The sequence below is a fragment of the Lampetra planeri genome, chromosome 60, assembly GCF_965212315.1.
Source record: "Lampetra planeri chromosome 60, kcLamPlan1.2.h2, whole genome shotgun sequence".
Lineage (NCBI taxonomy): Eukaryota > Metazoa > Chordata > Hyperoartia > Petromyzontiformes > Petromyzontidae > Lampetra > Lampetra planeri.
Window position 1 is genome coordinate 721,163 of NC_136166.1, and position 19,620 is coordinate 740,782.

The window sequence follows — 19,620 nt, forward strand, 5'->3', positions numbered from 1 at the left end:
TGAAGTGGCTTATCATGTAGAAATGTATCGCATCCAAATACTCTAAACGCACGTTTCTAAATGTGGAGGGAAAAACCGGAGGACTCGGATAAACATCCACACGACCATAAACAGGTGTCAGGGTGGGGATCGAACCCACGACCTCCAGCATACCTGCTGAGGTCACATCTCGCCACCGTGGCGCTTTTTGCGTGGATTTCTTCATGAAACTCATCATGGACCAGTCGAACAGAAACGTTTCGACAAATCTGGATCCACATTCCACACCTGTAACTATGGATGAACCCACGAACAATTCAAGCTCACGCTTAAAAACACTGACCCTCCCACCAAACACATTGAGAAACATCATAAGGCCACCCCATGGTTCCTATTCCCCCAGCTCCCCAGAAGCATGCAGAATACTCCTTGTGGAATGTATCGTGTGCTTAAACTGCACAGGGACGCGCAGTGGCAAAGTCCTCTGGGAAGGCGATCGACAGAGTGGGGATGCGTGAGACAGGTTTCTACTCAACCTGCCGACCGTGCTACCGCTGAGCCTCCTGGCCGGCTCATTAAACGTCGGACGGGGGGAAAAACCCATCAATAATTGCAGATAATAGGAAGAATAGGGGCAGGGATAATATGACTTTTGCACTGACCCTTAAGGTCATTCGGAGTCACAGGTGATAGAGACGTGGATAAGAGGCGTTCGCATGTCGTTTAAAAACAATTGGGCTCAGGCAACTTGTCTCGTACTGGAGCATGTCTTTAATCAATTTAGTACATTTGGTTGACCGCAGAGCATACAATTAGCACGTTGTACTCGTTAACGAAGTTAAAAAGAAGATCGTATGACTTTATACCGGCACTAGATAGGCAGAGGGCAGATAATAGGCATAGGAATGATGCCGCATCTTTCACAGAGCCCCCCACCTTCTCTTTACAAACAAAGACAAAGTTCCCCTGGAAAGCCTGAACACTGTTGGGACAAATACTGCATATGCCCGTGGGCGTTGGGTGGCGGCACCACACCTAGCCAACACAATCTGCCAGATGTTGATGTTTTCACACTGCGCCAGCTACTCATTTGAGGCTGTGTAGACTGAGGAGAATCCCAGGACCGTTTCAGATATACAAACGCACAAACACGATAAACCAGCAATTAATAAAGGCAATATTGTTGTTTTGTCAATATTATTCAAATAACAAGTAAACCCGTAAAAACAAAGTTTTTCACTATAAATCCTTTATATGCGTGGCATCGGGGCGGCTAGAGTCCTCTCGTCCTCTGGCTTGAGATGGCTGCCACCTATGGGTCAGATGATTGTCTGGCAGCATTAAACAATTGGTAATTAAATATTTAAAAAAAATTCCCTAAACAGTGTAAAATTTTGGGATTTCTTTTCACGAAAATGCATTGTCACGCACAACGAGTCTGTGTGCAAAATGTCAGCTCGATTGGATCACGGGAAGTGGGTTAAAAAAACGACCAAAAGATTTGCACGGTCCTAAGCAAGCAAGCGAACTTAATATAAAGGTTTTAAAAATGAGAAGCTGCCATTCGAGTAATATTTAGCAGATTGAATTTGCAATCCAGAAGTCGCCGGTTTGATCTTCCTGCATGGCAATTGAAACATTCAGAAAGTTTATTTTTGAAAATCACGATATGAATAAACAGTTCTAACTTTTTTTTCATAAAAACAAAATTAAGTTTTTTTCTTGTGGGTCCCTCTGGAGTTTTGGGCCCCTGGATGAATTCCATTCCCCATCCACTTTAAATGCGGTGCTCGTTTTTACGCGCCTCGTGTGACAGCTTGATGATCACTCCCCAATCAGGCCTCTGCGCTTGCGTCGGGTGCAGGGGAGCTCGGGATTTCTGGAGCATCCTGCCCTTCGGGACAGACAGCCTGCCACATTCCAACGCACATTCGTCACACACACATGCACACAAAGACAAAGATCCCCCGGATAGCTTTAACAGACTGTTGGAGCAAGTGCTGTTCGTGAGCACCTTTGAAGGCCGGCACGGCACACGAGGGGTGGGAAGGCCAGCGCCACGCCCGGCCGAGTGGTGACGTTTACACACACGACTAGGTATTTATTTGAGGCCGAGTCATCCTAGGGGAGGCCCAGTACTGGTTTAGATAATTGTCACTGGTGTTGGTCGTGCGCAGGAATCAAACTCGGGTTGCCGGGTTCGTAGCACAGCACACGAACCGCTAAACTCCCGCTCCCCCCACACACACCACCCACACACACCACACACACCACAAAATACCACACACACAGCACCACGGCTGATTATGAATATTGTTATTATAAAATGTGTACATACATAAGACCTCCTGAATTAGGCCACATGCACCAGTTTATTCCCCGAATACATATCCAGGCTATGCCTGAATTTATGGTTTTTCATTACGACAAATGGTTTTTAAATTACAGCAATGGGTACACTCACCACAGCTGCCTCGGTCTCCTCCCTGGGGCCCTCCTTGCCGGCCTCATCTGGAGAGACAGAGAGAGAGAGAGAAGGGAAAGCAGAAACATTTCCATAGACCTTGATCACTTGCAAATTTCCCTGAAACCAGTGTGAAGGAAGGCCACGACAACACGTGCTTGATACGTTTCCAAGTATTACCAGGAATTAACTAAAAAACATTCTCCAATGGCGTCACTATAACCCTCGTCAGAATGAACCAAGATGAACAAAACTCTCTCCGCTGTCCGCTGTGAGGGCAGATTCTGCTCCGTGCAACAGCCGCAGCGTCAACGCCCTGGTGTAGCCGCCTCTTCCCATCGTCTATATTTGTTATGTCCCCACACATCACATCCTTGACTCTACTTCCCGTCCCATGCTGTAGTCGCAGGCTAAAAGTTTCCAATAGTTCACAAAAGGGTTGCCGCGATAAAATTGTTTACGATATGATACGATGCGAAGATGTGAAGATTATTATATCAGTTCCCCATAACTTTGTGTGGTTTACACTTATTCTAATCTTCTTGTGCTTTGCTGTATGTCCAGCGAGTGAATACTACTGAAAGGTTCTTCCACTCACTCCAGTTCCAAGCACACATGCTGTCCGAAAATGCGGTGAGTTTCCTGCCTTTTGGAGTCAGGATGCACGGGGGCAGCCTCAACTGTCTCTGCGTGGCACAGAGCCACTCAATCCAAGCGGGCATCAGACTGCCAGTAGGGGGCGATGATTCCAATTTGTAATCCCAATTTAGTAACTTACAGGTAATTGTTTGAATTTGGCAAATTTTAATCGTGAGGCTGATACACAATGGCCTACTCTTTCTGATGATGAATACACCCGGAGTATTAACCAGGGTTAACCAGGGCGGGCTGCCAGATTCGAACCCTAAACTTCTGCACCAAGCAGTGAACGCACTACCGCTCGGCCGCATGATTGCCAATTGGCGAACCGATTTATTTATTCTATTAACTCATTTGAAAACTCATTTGTTTATAACTGCTTGTTATATTTAGTTTGTTGTCCTTCCCGCACACCTCAGATTAGTAAGGTTGGCTACGTACGGTGTGAAAGAACTTCAACATACATAGATAACCAGAATGCTCCATCCACCATGGCAATCAAAGTAAAAATGATGTTATCTCTGGAATTTTGCCAATAAATAAAAATATCACATAAAATTTGGTGATTTTTTGTTGCAATAATTGGTGACCCAAGTATGAAACCACTATGGTATTTATCGCCCACGGATCACAGCCCCATGTACTGTTTGAGTGTAGCAAAGAGTTTTTAGCCTTAATGATCCCACTCTTCACATAAGTGGTGACTGTATCATTAACAATCCCATCGTGCGTGTTGTCTGTAGTGTACAGTGCCACTCAGCACCAATGGGGAGTTCCGTTGTTGCACCATCGGCACCATGGTTTGTCCTCTCTTCTCCACTTCTGGGGAAAGAAGCCAGACATTGTATGTAGAACTTCTTTCGCACCGTACGTAGTGAACCATGCTCATCGGAGGTGCGAGAAACAGCAGTAAAGTAGAACATGGCTAATCGAAGTGCTGTAACCACACACGTCCACGGCACTGTCCTCTCTTCCTTTGTGTGGATGAGAGTTCTACCGTTGGGAAGCAGAGGACAGTGCAGACAAATACGTTGTGTTGTTCTTCTGTGCTCCCATGTCTACGCTCGCCACCTTCACACACCGGCCAGCGTGGTGAAGTATGGATGAACCCCCCCCCACCCCACGACCTGTATGGCATGGGCAAGCCCTCATCCAGCAGTGGATCAACAAAAGGTCTGGCCCTATTCACGTTTTTACAGTTCCGTAAATAACAAATAACACGCAACGATACGTCACGTAACTTACTTGGCAACTTGCCTGCTTTCTTTCTTTCCTGTAAAGTAAAAAATACGTTACATTCTTGGTTTGCAAGTGATATTTCTTGTTTCGCAGAAAATGATATAATTTTTGGTAAACATGACGATGCCTGTCCTGCTCTTCACTGCGTGGCAGGTAGTAGGGTAGCCGTGACATTTGGACACCGTATTGCGATATATCGTACAATATAATAACATCACCACAATGATTAGACCATCCACTTTACTAAATAGCATCACAAAGTGACCTTCGTTACTTATTTAATTCATTTTAAATATATTACATTTCTTGGCGAAGTATGAGACAGCACATGATAATGTTTATAAATAATCACACAGTAAGCAAGCCAACGTTCGGTCAAGATTGACATGTGGATTTTAAAGGTTGGACAAACACGTTCCTTGTTCACTGGGTTATTACTAATTGAAACTAGTGCTGTTGCAAAACTTTTCCGTAGTAAATTGAAAGTTATTTTTTCAAGTGTACAGGAGATTGTGGGTTCGATCCCAACCCTGACGCCTATTGTATATTTGGAGTTTGCGTGTCTCTCTCCCTGTGGTAACGTGAATTTTTCTCCGGGTCCTCTGGTTTTCCCTCCACATTTATAATCAGGGTGCATTTAGAGTATTTGGCTGCTGTACATTTCCACATGATAAGCCACTTCATTGGGCCATCATTTGTGGCCAGGTCGCTTCTGAAAAGAGCTATATAGCTCAGTGGGCCTTACTTGGTAAAATAAAAATTGGTTTAGTTTAGTTATCGTTTTCATAGTTCACGTAGAGTACTTCTTGTGTACCTGACAGCACGCGAATTACAATATTTATGGCAGGCTTATGTTGAGTGAACCGCAGTTGATTCACTTTTAGAGAATATTTATTCACACTTAAGTACATCAAAGCACAAAAACAAGATAACATAAACACAGAATGCATTAACAAAGTCATGGGAAACATATCGCGATTATCGTCATGTCGTGAAATTTGACATTGTATCGTAGTATCACGACGTGCAAAAAAAGATATAAGGCGACCCGAGGCATTACATCGCAATGGGACAAACTCGAGGTGTGGGCGACAAACCGAGGCATTGCCAGTTTAACACGTGGGCTTACGCGACCAGTATCCATAATACAGGATGTTTTGGGTTAGATGGCGTGAATATGAATGTCGTTAAACCCGCCACGGCCTTCTCACCTCCACACGCCCCCCATCGCCACAGCAGCACCGTGACCACCACGATGGCCGCCACAATGGCCACCGCTCCGGCACCAACGCAGGCAAAGAACACAGGGCCCTGCCAGGACTCGGCGCTCTGTGGGCTCCTCTCCGCGTTCGAAAACCGGCTGTTTATCGACACCTGCGTCTCCTCCGGTTGTGGTCGCTCCGTTCGTGCGAGGGGGTGGCGTGGCGGTTCGTTTTGGGGCGCGTGTGGCGGGTGGCGACGAGGGGCCACCGCGTGGCACCTCGGCCTGGCTCGTGACGAGACTTTTGGGGTCGTGACTCGACAAACTGACCGCCGCTGAATTCCCCAAGTTGTCCAAGGCTTGTGTCACAGAGGCTGCTGTTGAAAAACTGATGGAAAAGAAACATATTTAATTTCAATATAAAAATATCAAGATGCCATCAACGCGAGAGCCACTACGATCATGACTGAACGCTCTCCACCTGCCAGAACTTGCAGCTGCTGTACAATACACATGCCACCTCGAAGATCTGGCGACGCAGTCTCTCACCATCTACCCTGAGGCTTTCCCCTTCTTCGAAGGACTCGTGAAGACAATTCCAATGCCCATCTCGGTAACTGGCCGAGAACATGTCCAAGAATGTGGAGTTAGAGCCAGTTCGAGATTCCAGTTGGGCAGAGAACAGACAGGAAGGAAGTTCTAGAAGGTTATTTTAATCAACTTATTGTGGTGCATTTATTGTGGTGTATTTATTGTGGTGTATTTATTGTGGTGTATTCATGTAATCTTGACGTAAAGCTTTCGTGACTGCAGGAATTCATATTCTTTGGGTCTTTCGATAAGTCACGTATTAATTTGAACCTATGTACGTGACTTTACCGAAAGACCCAAATAATATTTATGTAATGCCATAGCCGTAATGTTACCATGTGTACGGTTTTACCGGGAAGGTGGTGACGCAGTGGTTGGCACGCTGAGCTACGAACCCTGCAACCCAATTCCGATTGCCGACCATGGCTATCACCAGTGGCAAGGCCTATCGACATCAGTCCTGGTCACTCCCCGGCCCCTTCACAACTCTGAACTGACTAGCGTGGTGAAGTATGGCCCAGCAACCCACATGACAGACAAGGTGCGTAGGGACATCTTCATCCAGCAGCGAAAGGACAAGGGCTGTGATAATCATTACGGCTTCACCACATTGAGATGGCCGTGTTAAAAGCAACGCGTCACTGAGAAACAAAACCCTGGGATGGCAGTAGGATGTCTCCTGGAATGTTACCTGCTATCGGAGATTAAACAAGTCCCTAAGCTACCTACGATTTTAAGTCTTGCAGCGTTAATGTGAGGTGTGAGACTCTAAACCACAGTCTTGTGCGGTGCGTAGCTACGTGTGGAGCTCCGTTCACAGTGCCCGTTACCTCTCCCTGTGCTCGCTCACAGCATTTGGCGCAGTGTCTTGTCGCTGCGTTGGCTCTCTCTCCACACGATGTTCGTTGCCGCGCTTGTCTTTGTCCCCTTCACGATCATCCGGATCGTCCTCTCCTTCCTCATCATCATCATCATCGTTGTCGTCGTCGTCGTCGTCTTCAGAACCCTCCTCGGAGTCCCGGTGCGTGGGAGTCGTTCCGTATTCAACTGGGCAGGGGTGGCAGGGTCATCAGGGAGCTCGGAGTTCAACTGGGCAGGGGGTGGCAGGGTCATCGGGGAGCTCGGAGTTCAACTGGGCAGGGGGTGGCAGGGTCATCGGGCAGCTCGGAGTTCAACTGGGCAGGGGGTGGCAGGGTGGTCAGGCAGCTCGAGTTCAACTGGGCAGGGGGTGGCAGGGTCATCGGGGAGCTCGGAGTTCAACTGGGCAGGGGGTGGCAGGGTCATCGGGCAGCTCGGAGTTCAACTGGGCAGGGGGTGGCAGGGTCATCAGGCAGCTCGAGTTCAACTGGGCAGGGGGTGGCAGGGTCATCAGGCAGCTCGGAGTTCAACTGGGCAGGGGGTGGCAGGGTCATCAGGCAGCTCGGAGTTCAACTGGGCAGGGGGTGGCAGGGTGATCAGGCAGCTCGAGTTCAACTGGGCAGGGGGTGGCAGGGTCATCAGGCAGCTCGGAGTTCAACTGGGCAGGGGGTGGCAGGGTGGTCAGGCAGCTCGAGTTCAACTGGGCAGGGGGTGGCAGGGTCATCGGGGAGCTCGGAGTTCAACTGGACAGGGGGTGGCAGGGGCATCGGGGAGCTCGGAGTTCAACTGGGCAGGGGGTGGCAGGGTGATCAGGCAGCTCGGAGTTCAACTGGGCAGGGGGTGGCAGGGTGATCAGACAGCTCGAGTTCAACTGGGCAGGGGGTGACAGGGTGATCAGGGAGCTCGGAGTTCAACTGGGCAGGGGGTGGCAGGGTGGTCAGGGAGCTCGGAGTTCAACTGGGCAGGGGGTGGCAGGGTGATCAGGGAGCTCGAGTTCAACTGGGCAGGGGGTGGCAGGGTGATCAGGGAGCTCGAGTTCAACTGGGCAGGGGGTGGCAGGGTGATCAGGGAGCTCGGAGTTCAACTGGGCAGGGGGTGGCAGGGTGGTCAGGGAGCTCGGAGTTCAACTGGGCAGGGGGTGGCAGGGTGGTCAGGGAGCTCGGAGTTCAACTGGGCAGGGGGTGGCAGGGTGATCAGGGAGCTCGAGTTCAACTGGGCAGGGGGTGGCAGGGTGATCAGGGAGCTCGAGTTCAACTGGGCAGGGGGTGACAGGGTGATCAGGGAGCTCGGAGTTCAACTGGGCAGGGGGTGGCAGGGTGATCAGGGAGCTCGAGTTCAACTGGGCAGGGGGTGGCAGGGTGATCAGGGAGCTCGAGTTCAACTGGGCAGGGGGGTATGAAGGCTGAGAATTCATCTCACGTTGTTACAACATATCGCACAGTACTGTATCCTGAATGACATTCCTCGTGCCATGTACGAAGTCTGAGCCGAATGAACGACAAGAAGGGGCGGTGGTGCGGAGTGGACAAAGCAAATTCGATTTCACGAAACCTTTCAGCTAGAGTGGGTCCGAGATGAAACGTTCAAGGCAAACGCACGGGCACATCAGTAAAAGGAACACGTGTATATGCATGAATGATAGTTTATCCAATGCGAAATGAAGGTCTCCCCATGCCACATCGACCGTGCAGGTTGTTTGACCATACTTCACTACGCTGGTCAGTGTGGGTTGGTATAGGAGGGTCCACAGCTCCGGTGTGGCTATCACTCGCCCCTGTGGCCAGGAATCGAATTTAGGTCGACGGGTTCCGAGTGCAGTGAGCTAACAACGACGCCACTGCACCACCCCCATACATTGCCTCGCCATGATGCATATTTAGTGTCGAATACAGGGTGAATAAAAATGTTGAATCTTACATTTCAGTGATTAAATAACTTCGGATTTACACAAAAGGTTGGCCAAAGGTCAACTCAATTTTCTCGGCGCTATTTATCCGTTGGGAGAAACATGTGCAGGCATTAGACAGTAATTGTTGCACGGATCTGCATGACTCTCAAGTTTTGCTTCATGATCGTGAGGCAGGGTGGTGCTGGGAGCCGCGGGGGCGTCCGTGCCTCACAGCAACAAGTCCCTGGGTGCGAGTCCCGACTCAGGCTCCTCTACGTGTGGAGGACGTTGGTTTGTTCTCCTCCTCCTGCTCCCCACGGCTTTCCTACATATTCTCCGGCTTCCTCCACAGCTAATTCTTTTTACAATGTAGCTGGTATTGGCCATAACATTCCAATGCTAAAATATTAACTGCAAATTACTGAATTGGGATAACCCTGACTGCGAAAACTTAGCAGGACCCTCCTGGCAGAGGGGCCTTGAGACTCGGCGAGTCTCTCCCGGGTCAACAAGTCGAGTATTCAAAGCATTCGCGTGTTTTCACATTCGCGTGAACGGACCGCGATGACAAAACCAACGGAGGTTCTCGCCGCGGCTCACCCACGTCCAGGCAGAACTCTGCCACGGCGCTCTCCTTCTTGCCGATGATGCAGGCCCAGCGAGCGCGGTGGGCGAGCGTGGCGGCGCGGATGTTCAGCGTCTTCCCGTCCGCCGAGATGTGAATGTCCGAGCCGCTCTTGACGGGCACACCCGCGGCGAGCCAGCGCACGCGCGGCTCGACAGGCTTGGAGCCGCAGTAGGAGCAGGCGAGGGTCACCGGGTCTCCTTCAGCCACCCCCTCCCACGGGTTGGCCTCCAGTAGCAGGTTGGAGGTGCAGCCTACGCACAAAAATGCCCTCATTGCACACACAAAGTGCCCGCGACAAATGCACCGCGATAGCTTGCCAATGTCGTCAAAGAGCGTGAACCTTTCACGCGAACTATGGTCATTCTTGCAGCGGCAGCGGCGTTTGGCGGTCCGTCGAACAAAGACGGTCACTGCATCTCGTGCTTTCGAATGCACTTCTGCGGCCATCTCTGACGCTCTTCCTTACGATATGAGGAAGCCACTGGAGCTATGCGCTTCTAAATCATCATCGAGATTGAAAACTCGCTTGCTTTAAACAGCTTTTGTGTTTCATTTGTTGTCCTTTCCCCGCACCTCCAATTTGCACGGTTGTCTACGTACGGTGCGAAAGACGTTCAACACACAACACACATATATACAACATACAACATACATACACACAACATACAGGAACTAAATTTAGCAGCTGACTGACTTCATTAAAGCGTTATTCACGGGACCTTCGCTATCCTGTAATCGTAGCGACTGTGTGATGTGACGTGCGATGTGACGTGCGGAAAACATTCACCAGACCCAAGTCCACCCCACAGGGTGGGTTCCACCTCTAGACAGCAGAAAGGGAGAACTCAGCATGCGCGTGAAAAGAGTAAAAAGGAGCCCTCGTCGTTACAGAAGTGATGAGCATGCGAACTTTAGAACCATGGCGTTGTTGCCAGGTCAAGAATAGTCCCCTCTAGCACCCGATTAGTGATGGCTAAGATGATAATGGATACATATAATTTGCAGGCCATTTCAAAGTGGTAGGCCTCGTGGCTTTTTACACTTTTTTGTGTTTTGTTTGAAACGTACAGTTTTTCAACCAACACTATTTTTCTGTTATGCTGAAGTTTTTCTACACCTGGAAGCTGCTAATTAAGCCAGGAAGAGAAAACCCACAAAGAAGAAGCAGATGGTTGGGTAGCTCACGGGTCAGAGCAATGAGCCAGCAGCATTGATGCTGTCTTTACAAAACAATGATAATCTAGAGCTGTGCTTAGCAACTGGCACACGAGTGTGACACAGCAAGTTCCAGGTGTGCCGTGGTATTTTATAAATTCTAGGAGGAGAAAAAATCACCAGCCCCCATCGCCCCGCCTCCCGCCTTCCCCTCTCCATTGGTCACAGCTCAGGATGGCAGACAGCCATCAGCCACCACCTCCGTCCACCCACCTACCCACCACGCAGGCCTGCAGATGGGATTTGTTTTGGCTCTGTGTGTCGTGAAGATCAAGTGAGCTCGAGAGTGAGTGCTATGGGGTGAACAGGATTGGGAAGCGCTGCCGGTCCATTCCTATCACGATTTTTGTGTGGATTGATGGAGGGCTGTGGACAACTAGAGTCACGTACGAGAGGCATTTCACGGTGCATCTGAAAAGTTTTCACAACGACAGCTAAAGCGGAGGGGCAGACGTATGCCGAGTCCTCGCTTAACGCGTGGTGTGCATGCCACGACGCGTTTTCGCGAGAATGCAGTTCTTCCAAACGGGAACACTTTTCGCACAACAAGGAATGGACTCCGTTACAACATGGAACGCGCACTGTTACAACGAGGATCGTGCACTGTTTTAACGCGGTTTCTGAGCGGTCAACGACGAACTACTTTCTTGAGCTGCGCGGCTGAGCAGTACAGCGAAGCAGTCCGCACAATGAGACGGTAACGTGGCTGGCATACCCTCAGTATGAGTCCTGCCGTCTCGCCGGGCCCGCGCTTACTTGGCCTCTCACCAGACTTTACCATCGCCATTTACGGGGGACGCTGTCGTCCGCTTGACGCGGCACTTCTCGAGGAAGGTTTCTACTCCGCGCGCGTCTGGACGGTCACCGTCTGGCACCTGCGTTGACGAAGAGGCGGATGGCGCGATGGAGCCCGGTGGCCTGGTTCAGGCAGGTGTAGTCCCCTGCGTCGCTGGCGCGCACCTCACGCAGCCGCACGGTGTAGTCGCCCCGCTTGATGAGCTGGGGGTGCACGAGCACACGGCCGCGGAACTGGTCGGAGACGACCTTGCGCCCATCCTTGTTCGATATCTCCAGCAGGCGGCCTCCGTCTGTCCTCACGCACCTGAGAAAAAATTGCACAAATTTTACTCTTGAACTATTCGTTTATTACCACGTAAGGCCCAACTGAGCCACGTAGCTATTATTTTAGAAGACACATTAAGTGAAAAAAAGGAAAATGTTATGTGATGTGGTGATGGTTCTCTTCTTCTGCAGTTACAGGTGTCCGGGCTGAGACCATCAACTTCATTATTGTTTTAACTTGCTGACCTGCCTCTAACTGGACATCTGTGAAAAAGAGCTTCATAGCTCATCGGATTCCTCCTGCAGTCTCAATACATATTCTGATTCTGAACTCACAACACTTGAGAACCTGGTTTAAAAGTGTATTTTACCAGGTAAGGTCCAGTGATCTATACAGCTCTTTGTCAGAAGCGACCAGACCACAAATGACAGCTCAGCGAAGTGGCTCATAACGTGGAAATGTATAACAACCAAGTACTCGCAATGCATGTTGATTCTAAATGCAGAGAGGACCCAGAGAAACATCGACACCACCACAGGGAGAACACGCAAACTCCAAATATACACGCGTATGGGTTCAGATCAAACCCACGATCTCCTGAATACCAGGCGAGGTAGTTAACATCTCGCCACCCTGGTGGAAATTTGCAGCAAGTTTCATTGCGCGGCTGTAACGATGAAATAACTAAATAATTGGAAATGTGTAACGCGCGCAGTTTTCGTTCACCCTCATTGAAAGAGAGAGTGATTCAGAGGCGTGGGAAGCCACAGACAGGCAGGAAGGCAGCCAGAGGCAACACTTTCCCAAGCTCTGCGGTCCTATAATCGGGATGTTTGGCCAAATCCACCGGCTACACTGCCATATGCTGGCAAGCCATGAGATGGCGATCTCAACAACCCACAGGGAGGGAATTCCACAGAAGTGTTTGATCCACCAACCATCGCCTCCACGGTGCTGGGTTTCAGGCGTGCACTGCCACCAGTGGCCGGCTACTTTAGTTGATTGAGTTCATGATTCGGATAACCGGCCAGGAGACTCCATTGGTAGCACGAGCGGCTCGCGATAAAAAAAAACGGTGTACGAATTCTAATTCTGATTGGGGGTTGGCTCAGCCCATCATCACTTTCTTTGGCGTCGATAAAATTAGTACCACTCTGCGGGGAAGTCAAAAGCGGTTGTCCTATGGAGAGGCTCGTCCCCGTCATATGAATGTGGAATTTCCACCAATGCTGGGTCGTATACCTGAGCATACACACCTTTGCGTTATCCGCATTCAATTCTCCACTCTGGGATCATAGACGGCACGTGCAAAACATACGGTCCTGATGGTGGGTCCACATCTGAGCGATCAGTTGCACAACTTTATTTTATTTGTTTTGCTTTTAACATTTTGGTGACCCCCTACCCGGGTTATATTGGCAAAGAAGACTTTATCCTGACCCCCCTTGAGGTCTCCACCCCCGGGTTAAGCAAAATAAACCTGGCAGCTCGCAGTCAGGACAGACTCCGCTTTCAAGCGTCCATCTGCTCGACGGCCTGGAGCGACGCATTGCATTGGGTGCTCCGTGCGGCGCGCATCTTTCATGAATGTGTAATAAACGACTCTGGACCACGATGTCTGGCTCAGTGTCCTTTATTATTCGGTTCGTGCTGTACACCCACACGGCTGTCTTGACCCGGTAGCTTCTCCACGGTGCTGACTCCAATGTCAGCCCGATCCACAACAGCAGCTCCGCTGCTGTTTCTCTCACACAGCCCCCTTTGGCTGTACTCGCTGCTGCTCTTCTCCCTCCGCAGCTCTCCCAGCTTCTTGCTCTCTCTCTCTCTTCGCAGCTCCTCCTGGCAGCCACACCGCTGCCTCTAACACACAGCCTTCCTGGCTGTACTCTCCTCTCTCTTCGTCGCTCCTGCGACTCTCTGCAGCCACACCGCTGCCTCTAACACACAGCCTTCCTGGCTGTACTCTCCTCTCTCTCTTCGTCGCTCCTGCGACTCTCTGCAGCCACACCGCTGCCTCTAACACACAGCCTTCCTGGCTGTACTCTGGGGTCGGCCCCCGCTCGCCGGCGGTGCCTCCCTCCTCTCGTTCGCCCTCGTGGCCTCACCCTTTTCCATTCACCACCGGACTGCCTTCCTCTTCCGGTTTACCCGCTTAAAGCCCCGAACCTTTCACCCACGTCACCTGGCTCCGCCTCCTTGTGACGTCACATCCGGAAGGTCGCTTTCGCCCGCATTACACCACCCTCCCCCATAGAAAAATCCCAGCCGACCTCGGCTGACCAATAACAAATCGTAATGCGGCGAACCGAGCTTCCCCCCCTAAAGGACACCAAGCATATTATATAACAACAAGAACAACAACAGCACAAAGCACAACAACGCACATCCGCATGTCGTACACGACAGCCCCCCGGCCCCAGGATAGAGATGATGTAATTCCGGGCCGCTTAAGAAACCCCCAATAATTACCCAAATAACCGCGATGGACGCCCCAGTATTTACATTTGAACAGCAATATTATTTACACGTGAAAACAACAACAACAAAAAAATTTCTGCTCTTACCCACCAGCAGTCTTCCCTTGAGGACCAGCACAGACCTCAGTCGTACACAGCATGTACCCACAGTCACTCTCAACAAACCAACAACCCCTAATCGCACACCCTCGCGTGGAGAGCCACGCTCCCCAGCGGTAACGTTTAACTCGCCGTAACCCTCACCGTGGTCGTCAACCCACGGCAACATCCATTTACCATACTCTCGGCTAGTGCCATTTCGGGGATGAGCAGCACTCGGCCATGCTCCTCCCTTACTATCCCATCAGCGATGGACACACACCAGCCTCTTATAGTCTGACGCTTTATAGCCAAGGGAAGATCAATCCCTCGGCAAGGCCAGATATCAACGACCCCCCCCATGGGGTAATGTTCTCTTATAGAGACAATAACGCCCTAACCCAAATCCCGTGAGCCCCCGGCACACCAGGTTCAGTCTGCCACCGCACAACTGAACCATGACTCCCCGAGCCATATGAGCACACGGCCCATTAGTTTAAGACATACCACGGAGGTTTCGCCTCCGGGCTGTCAGGTCAGCCATCAGCCATAGGCCGACGTGACCACCACTCGTGCATCACCCAATCAACAATGGCAGGCATAACAGATGGAATATTTGCCCCACCGAGGTTTTTCCCGCGCGCTCAAAATGGCGGCCCCCTTCGCCCAGCGCGTTCGCGCAATATCTTGCGCGCACTCAAAATGGCGGCCCTTTCCGCAAAGCGCATCGACGCCACACCCCGCGTGTGCGCAAAATGGCGGCCCAACGTGCGAACACGTGGCCAGTTTTCTCCATTCGTGCACCCCAGCTTCCCTTTGCTGGGGGTCACAAATTGCATCCCCCGTCTTATTGTAACAATCCCAACAACGATAGACGCACAGCCCCAGCTTGCTGCGCGCAGCAGTCATATCGGGGAATTTTTAACCAATATTTTACCAACCACATTGGTTACACAACCCAACTCGCAAAGCAACTCGTGGCTGCATGCGACCAACCGAATACGCGACGCAACTTGGCGCCAATTACGGTCCCATTAGCATTAACCTTTGAGACACCCACAACGGCGTCATCACGCACCCTCAAAGCGCGCTCTCTCTCTCACAAGCGCCGTTACCCATAATATACACAAAATCGCGTGTACATAACATCCATACGACCAAATAATAGGGTCCCCCTCGAATTTGTTACCAATTTCCAAACAGGTACACACAATTAATAACATCCCAATCCCAATAATCAATCAATGCATCGCACCCCATATCCGTACAGAACGGTGTAACAGCACATACAGTCAACATATCGCGATCACACGCGCACATTTAAGCACAATAGCAAACCGATCTGCAGGTAACCAACACAGCATTAACCCAGTCGTAACATTGCAGCAACAACACCAATATTCTCTCTCTTGCAACAACCACATCGCACCTAGCACCTCGCAGCACAATACACCAAAAAAATATATATATTTTCCAATTAAGCCCATCGCACAAGGTAACCCACGAGATGATACAGCGCAAGATACCCGACGCTCCCGAGTTAATAATTAACTTCGACATCAATATAACAACTCCACACCGCAGCGCACACACACAACTTAACACTCAGCAAGCACAGCATACTCTCCGTCCATTCTCAACACACGTACACACTTTAATTGACACCGAGCAACAAGCAGATAGCGCGTTCACCGTTATTACACACACATACACACTTTCCGAACCGCGCTCCGCACAATCGAGTCATGAGAGAACAAAATCGCCCCCACCCGGCCCTCGAAAGATGGGTGAGGTGTGTGTAAAGGCCGGTTGCGTATCGTTACGACCCGCCCGGGGCTGCAGCAAGAAGAGGATGGCAGGGCGGCAACTTGAGTCGTCTCGCAGAACTCGTTCGGCGACTTGACTGCTCCGTTGTCACGCACCCGAGCCAGGACGGGAGAGCTCCCGCCCCAGCAGCTGTAGCGTCGTCGTCCTCTCCTCGCAGCTCCCCCTCGCAAAACAGCAGCTCACAGCAGGCTGCTCTCCCCGCGGCACCTCCAGATGGCAGCGCAAGGCTGCCTCTCCGCCGCGATGTTGAAGATGGCGGCGTCTCCCCGCCGCGGTGAAGACAAGATGGCGGCTTCCCGCCGTTTCTCCCCTGCCACGCCCAAGATGGCGTCTCCGTGCCGCGTGGCAGATGGCGCTGGCAGCGCAGGCAAGGCGTCGGCCTGCAGACCACCCTCGGCTCTCCCCACTGCCGTCGTCGGCGTGGTGAGCTCACACGGTTTCGCCAGCACGATTTTCCAGGTCTCCAGCTGCGCCATCTGTCTCAATCGTAAGTCGGATGATGTAGCAGATGATGGCACAGGAATATTCTTTCTTCCGAGCCGTCTTGACAAGCCGTTTCACTTCTGACACCAGTGTAATAACCGACTCTGGACCACGATGTCTGGCTCAGTGTCCTTTATTATTCGGTTCGTGCTGTACACCCACACGGCTGTCTTGACCCGGTAGCTTCTCCACGGTGCTGACTCCAATGTCAGCCCGATCCACAACAGCAGCTCCGCTGCTGTTTCTCTCACACAGCCCCCTTTGGCTGTACTCGCTGCTGCTCTTCTCCCTCCGCAGCTCTCCCAGCTTCTTGCTCTCTCTCTCTCTTCGCAGCTCCTCCTGGCAGCCACACCGCTGCCTCTAACACACAGCCTTCCTGGCTGTACTCTCCTCTCTCTTCGTCGCTCCTGCGACTCTCTGCAGCCACACCGCTGCCTCTAACACACAGCCTTCCTGGCTGTACTCTCCTCTCTCTCTTCGTCGCTCCTGCGACTCTCTGCAGCCACACCGCTGCCTCTAACACACAGCCTTCCTGGCTGTACTCTGGGGTCGGCCCCCGCTCGCCGGCGGTGCCTCCCTCCTCTCGTTCGCCCTCGTGGCCTCACCCTTTTCCATTCACCACCGGACTGCCTTCCTCTTCCGGTTTACCCGCTTAAAGCCCCGAACCTTTCACCCACGTCACCTGGCTCCGCCTCCTTGTGACGTCACATCCGGAAGGTCGCTTTCGCCCGCATTACAAATGGAACATTAAAGATACACCGCAGTGGTGCGTTGCTACATATTTGATTGTCCGTTAAAATACTAAAATGCATTGGGACAGGTGGAGTAAAGGGGTGGGGCACTGCTGCTTGGCCAGATCATTTAGGCGACGCCCAGACGCACGCATGTCACCGCGCCACTCGCTCGCTTGCGGACAAAGCGGTCTCAGGCCATTGTAGCGCACGGTGTCGATGGCGATTTAGTCGCGCGGCCGATTGTCACGGGCGCGCAACGGCAGACTGCGTCCGCGCGTCTGTCTCGTCGTGCCGCGGACCTCACCAGGGGGCTCGCGGCCTCCACTCCCAAGTGACGAGCGCCCCGGGAGAGAGGGCCCCGAGTCCTCTGCATGGCAGCGGCACCTCCCCGCCAGCCGTCACCGTCACCGACACCGCCTTGGCGTCGGGCTCCGCCAGCCCCCGCCGCACCACCGTGCACAGCAGCAGCAGCAGCGGCAGCAGCGGCGCTGCGGAGAAAGACACCGCGCGGAGAGACGTGGCGTTCATGACACCGTCGAGATGAAACGTGTGTTCAAAACAAAATGTACACGTGCTTTTCAATAAACATGATGATTTCGATTTAAAGCTTTCGTGACTGCAGGGATTCATCTTCTTGGTTCTTTCGGTAAAGTCACGTATTACTTCCCTTCTACGTGACTTTACCGAAAGAACCAAGAAGATAAACATGATGATGTCGTGTGATCAGCAAAGAGCAGCAGTTGGAGATTCAGTTGGAAATGGTTTAGCCATTCAATTGCTTTGAGAGATGGTGAATTGCAGATACCCACACGCCCACTGCCTTCAAATGTCTATGTGGGGCAGTGTGGTGGCCTCTAATCTGTGGAATAATAATAATGTTTGGGATCATAAACCTGACCTTGCTTGTCCTACTCTTAATCACTTTTAGACCTCTTATTTTCTATCAAGTGTGCGAGGGATTGATTTGATGTTGCTTGTTGTGACATGTGATGGCTTCTTGTATTGTTTGCGCTGCTTGCAGCAAGTCGGTGCACAACATTGTGGCATTCGGATCGTGAATGGAGGTCTCAGCATCAACATGCAGCGTGTTCACAGCGATGCCGTGGTTGCGTTTTTATATGGAATGTTTATTTGGAGGAACTGCTTTAAGATTTACGTGACTCCATTCTTCTTGAACATCAGTATTCACGATGCCTGTTAGTCATCTCTTTGTCTTGTCTGTTTATGAAGAGTGTCCCCGTTTGTCTCAATGCTTTATGTAGCGTGAGGTCGTATCGCAGAGTGCAAGCGTGATTTTAGATTTACAGCCCCTTTAAGCTAAACTAAAACTATATTTTTTTACGAGATAGAGCCCATTAAGCTATGTAGCTCTTTTTTAAGATGCGATCTGGCCACATAATATAGCTCAACGAAGTGGCTTATGATGTGGAAAATTATTACAGCCAAATAATCTAAGCACGTGTTTCTAAATGTGGAAAAACCGGAGGACCCAGAGAAAAATCCACACCACCACGGGGAGAAAGACATGCAAGCTCCAATATACAGCAGGCGTCGGGGTCGGGATCAACCCCACGAACTCCTGTGTATCAGGCGAGGGAGTTAACATCTCGCCATTATGGTGCCCCAATTCACTGCTGGGCGAAGGTATCATCTGTGCCATAACAGTCGTGGGGGTTTTTTGGCCATATTTCAGCATGCTGGTCAAATTTCGATTTAAAGCTTTCGTGACTGCAGTGATTCATCTTCTTGGTTCTTTCGGTAAAGTCACGTAGAAGGGAAGTAATAAAATAATAAGAACATGCTGGTCAATTCAAGCTGGTGAAGGCGGTACCCCGGGCCGGTTCAGTTCTCACCGCTGATGTCAGCCATGGTTGGAAATCAAACTCGGGCGGTCAGGTCCATAGCACGGTGCGCTAACCCCTGCAACCGTCACCTGGCAACTGTTCTGTTAAATACGTCGGGTTTATTTTGGCAGCCTTATAGGTGGCCGAGTGGCTCAGAGGTCATGTGGCTGAGTTCACACTGCTGAGATGCTGGGATGTGAATTTGGGTTTCAGCTGCCTGTGGTTTAACTGGATTCTAAAGTGCAGCGAGTTGGTGGTCTTGGCCACCAAAGACTGCACCCAAAACCCTGGATGTAAAATGTATTTTTTCAACTCATTTAGCTACATTCCAATTCAAATAATAAACTAAACATGTATCATATTTGTAACAGGGTTTGTCGGTAAAATTCATCCCGAGTGTTTCAAGTCCAAA

General features: G+C 50.9%; 1 protein-coding gene across 1 annotated transcript; it reads right to left on the bottom strand.

Annotated features, from left to right (window-relative positions):
- Positions 1 to 727: 727 nt before the first annotated feature.
- MOG (myelin oligodendrocyte glycoprotein) lies at positions 728 to 19,233 on the bottom strand. The gene is made up of 10 exons (XM_078618946.1): positions 19,218 to 19,233; positions 17,669 to 17,852; positions 11,578 to 11,804; positions 9,460 to 9,738; positions 6,944 to 7,160; positions 5,533 to 5,910; positions 4,328 to 4,355; positions 3,846 to 3,904; positions 2,444 to 2,490; positions 728 to 1,889 (listed from the first exon to the last, which is right to left on the bottom strand). Coding segments are annotated over exons 1-9 (1,389 nt in total). The 3' UTR covers positions 728 to 1,889; positions 2,444 to 2,489.
- Between the last annotated feature and the right edge of the window lie 387 nt (positions 19,234 to 19,620).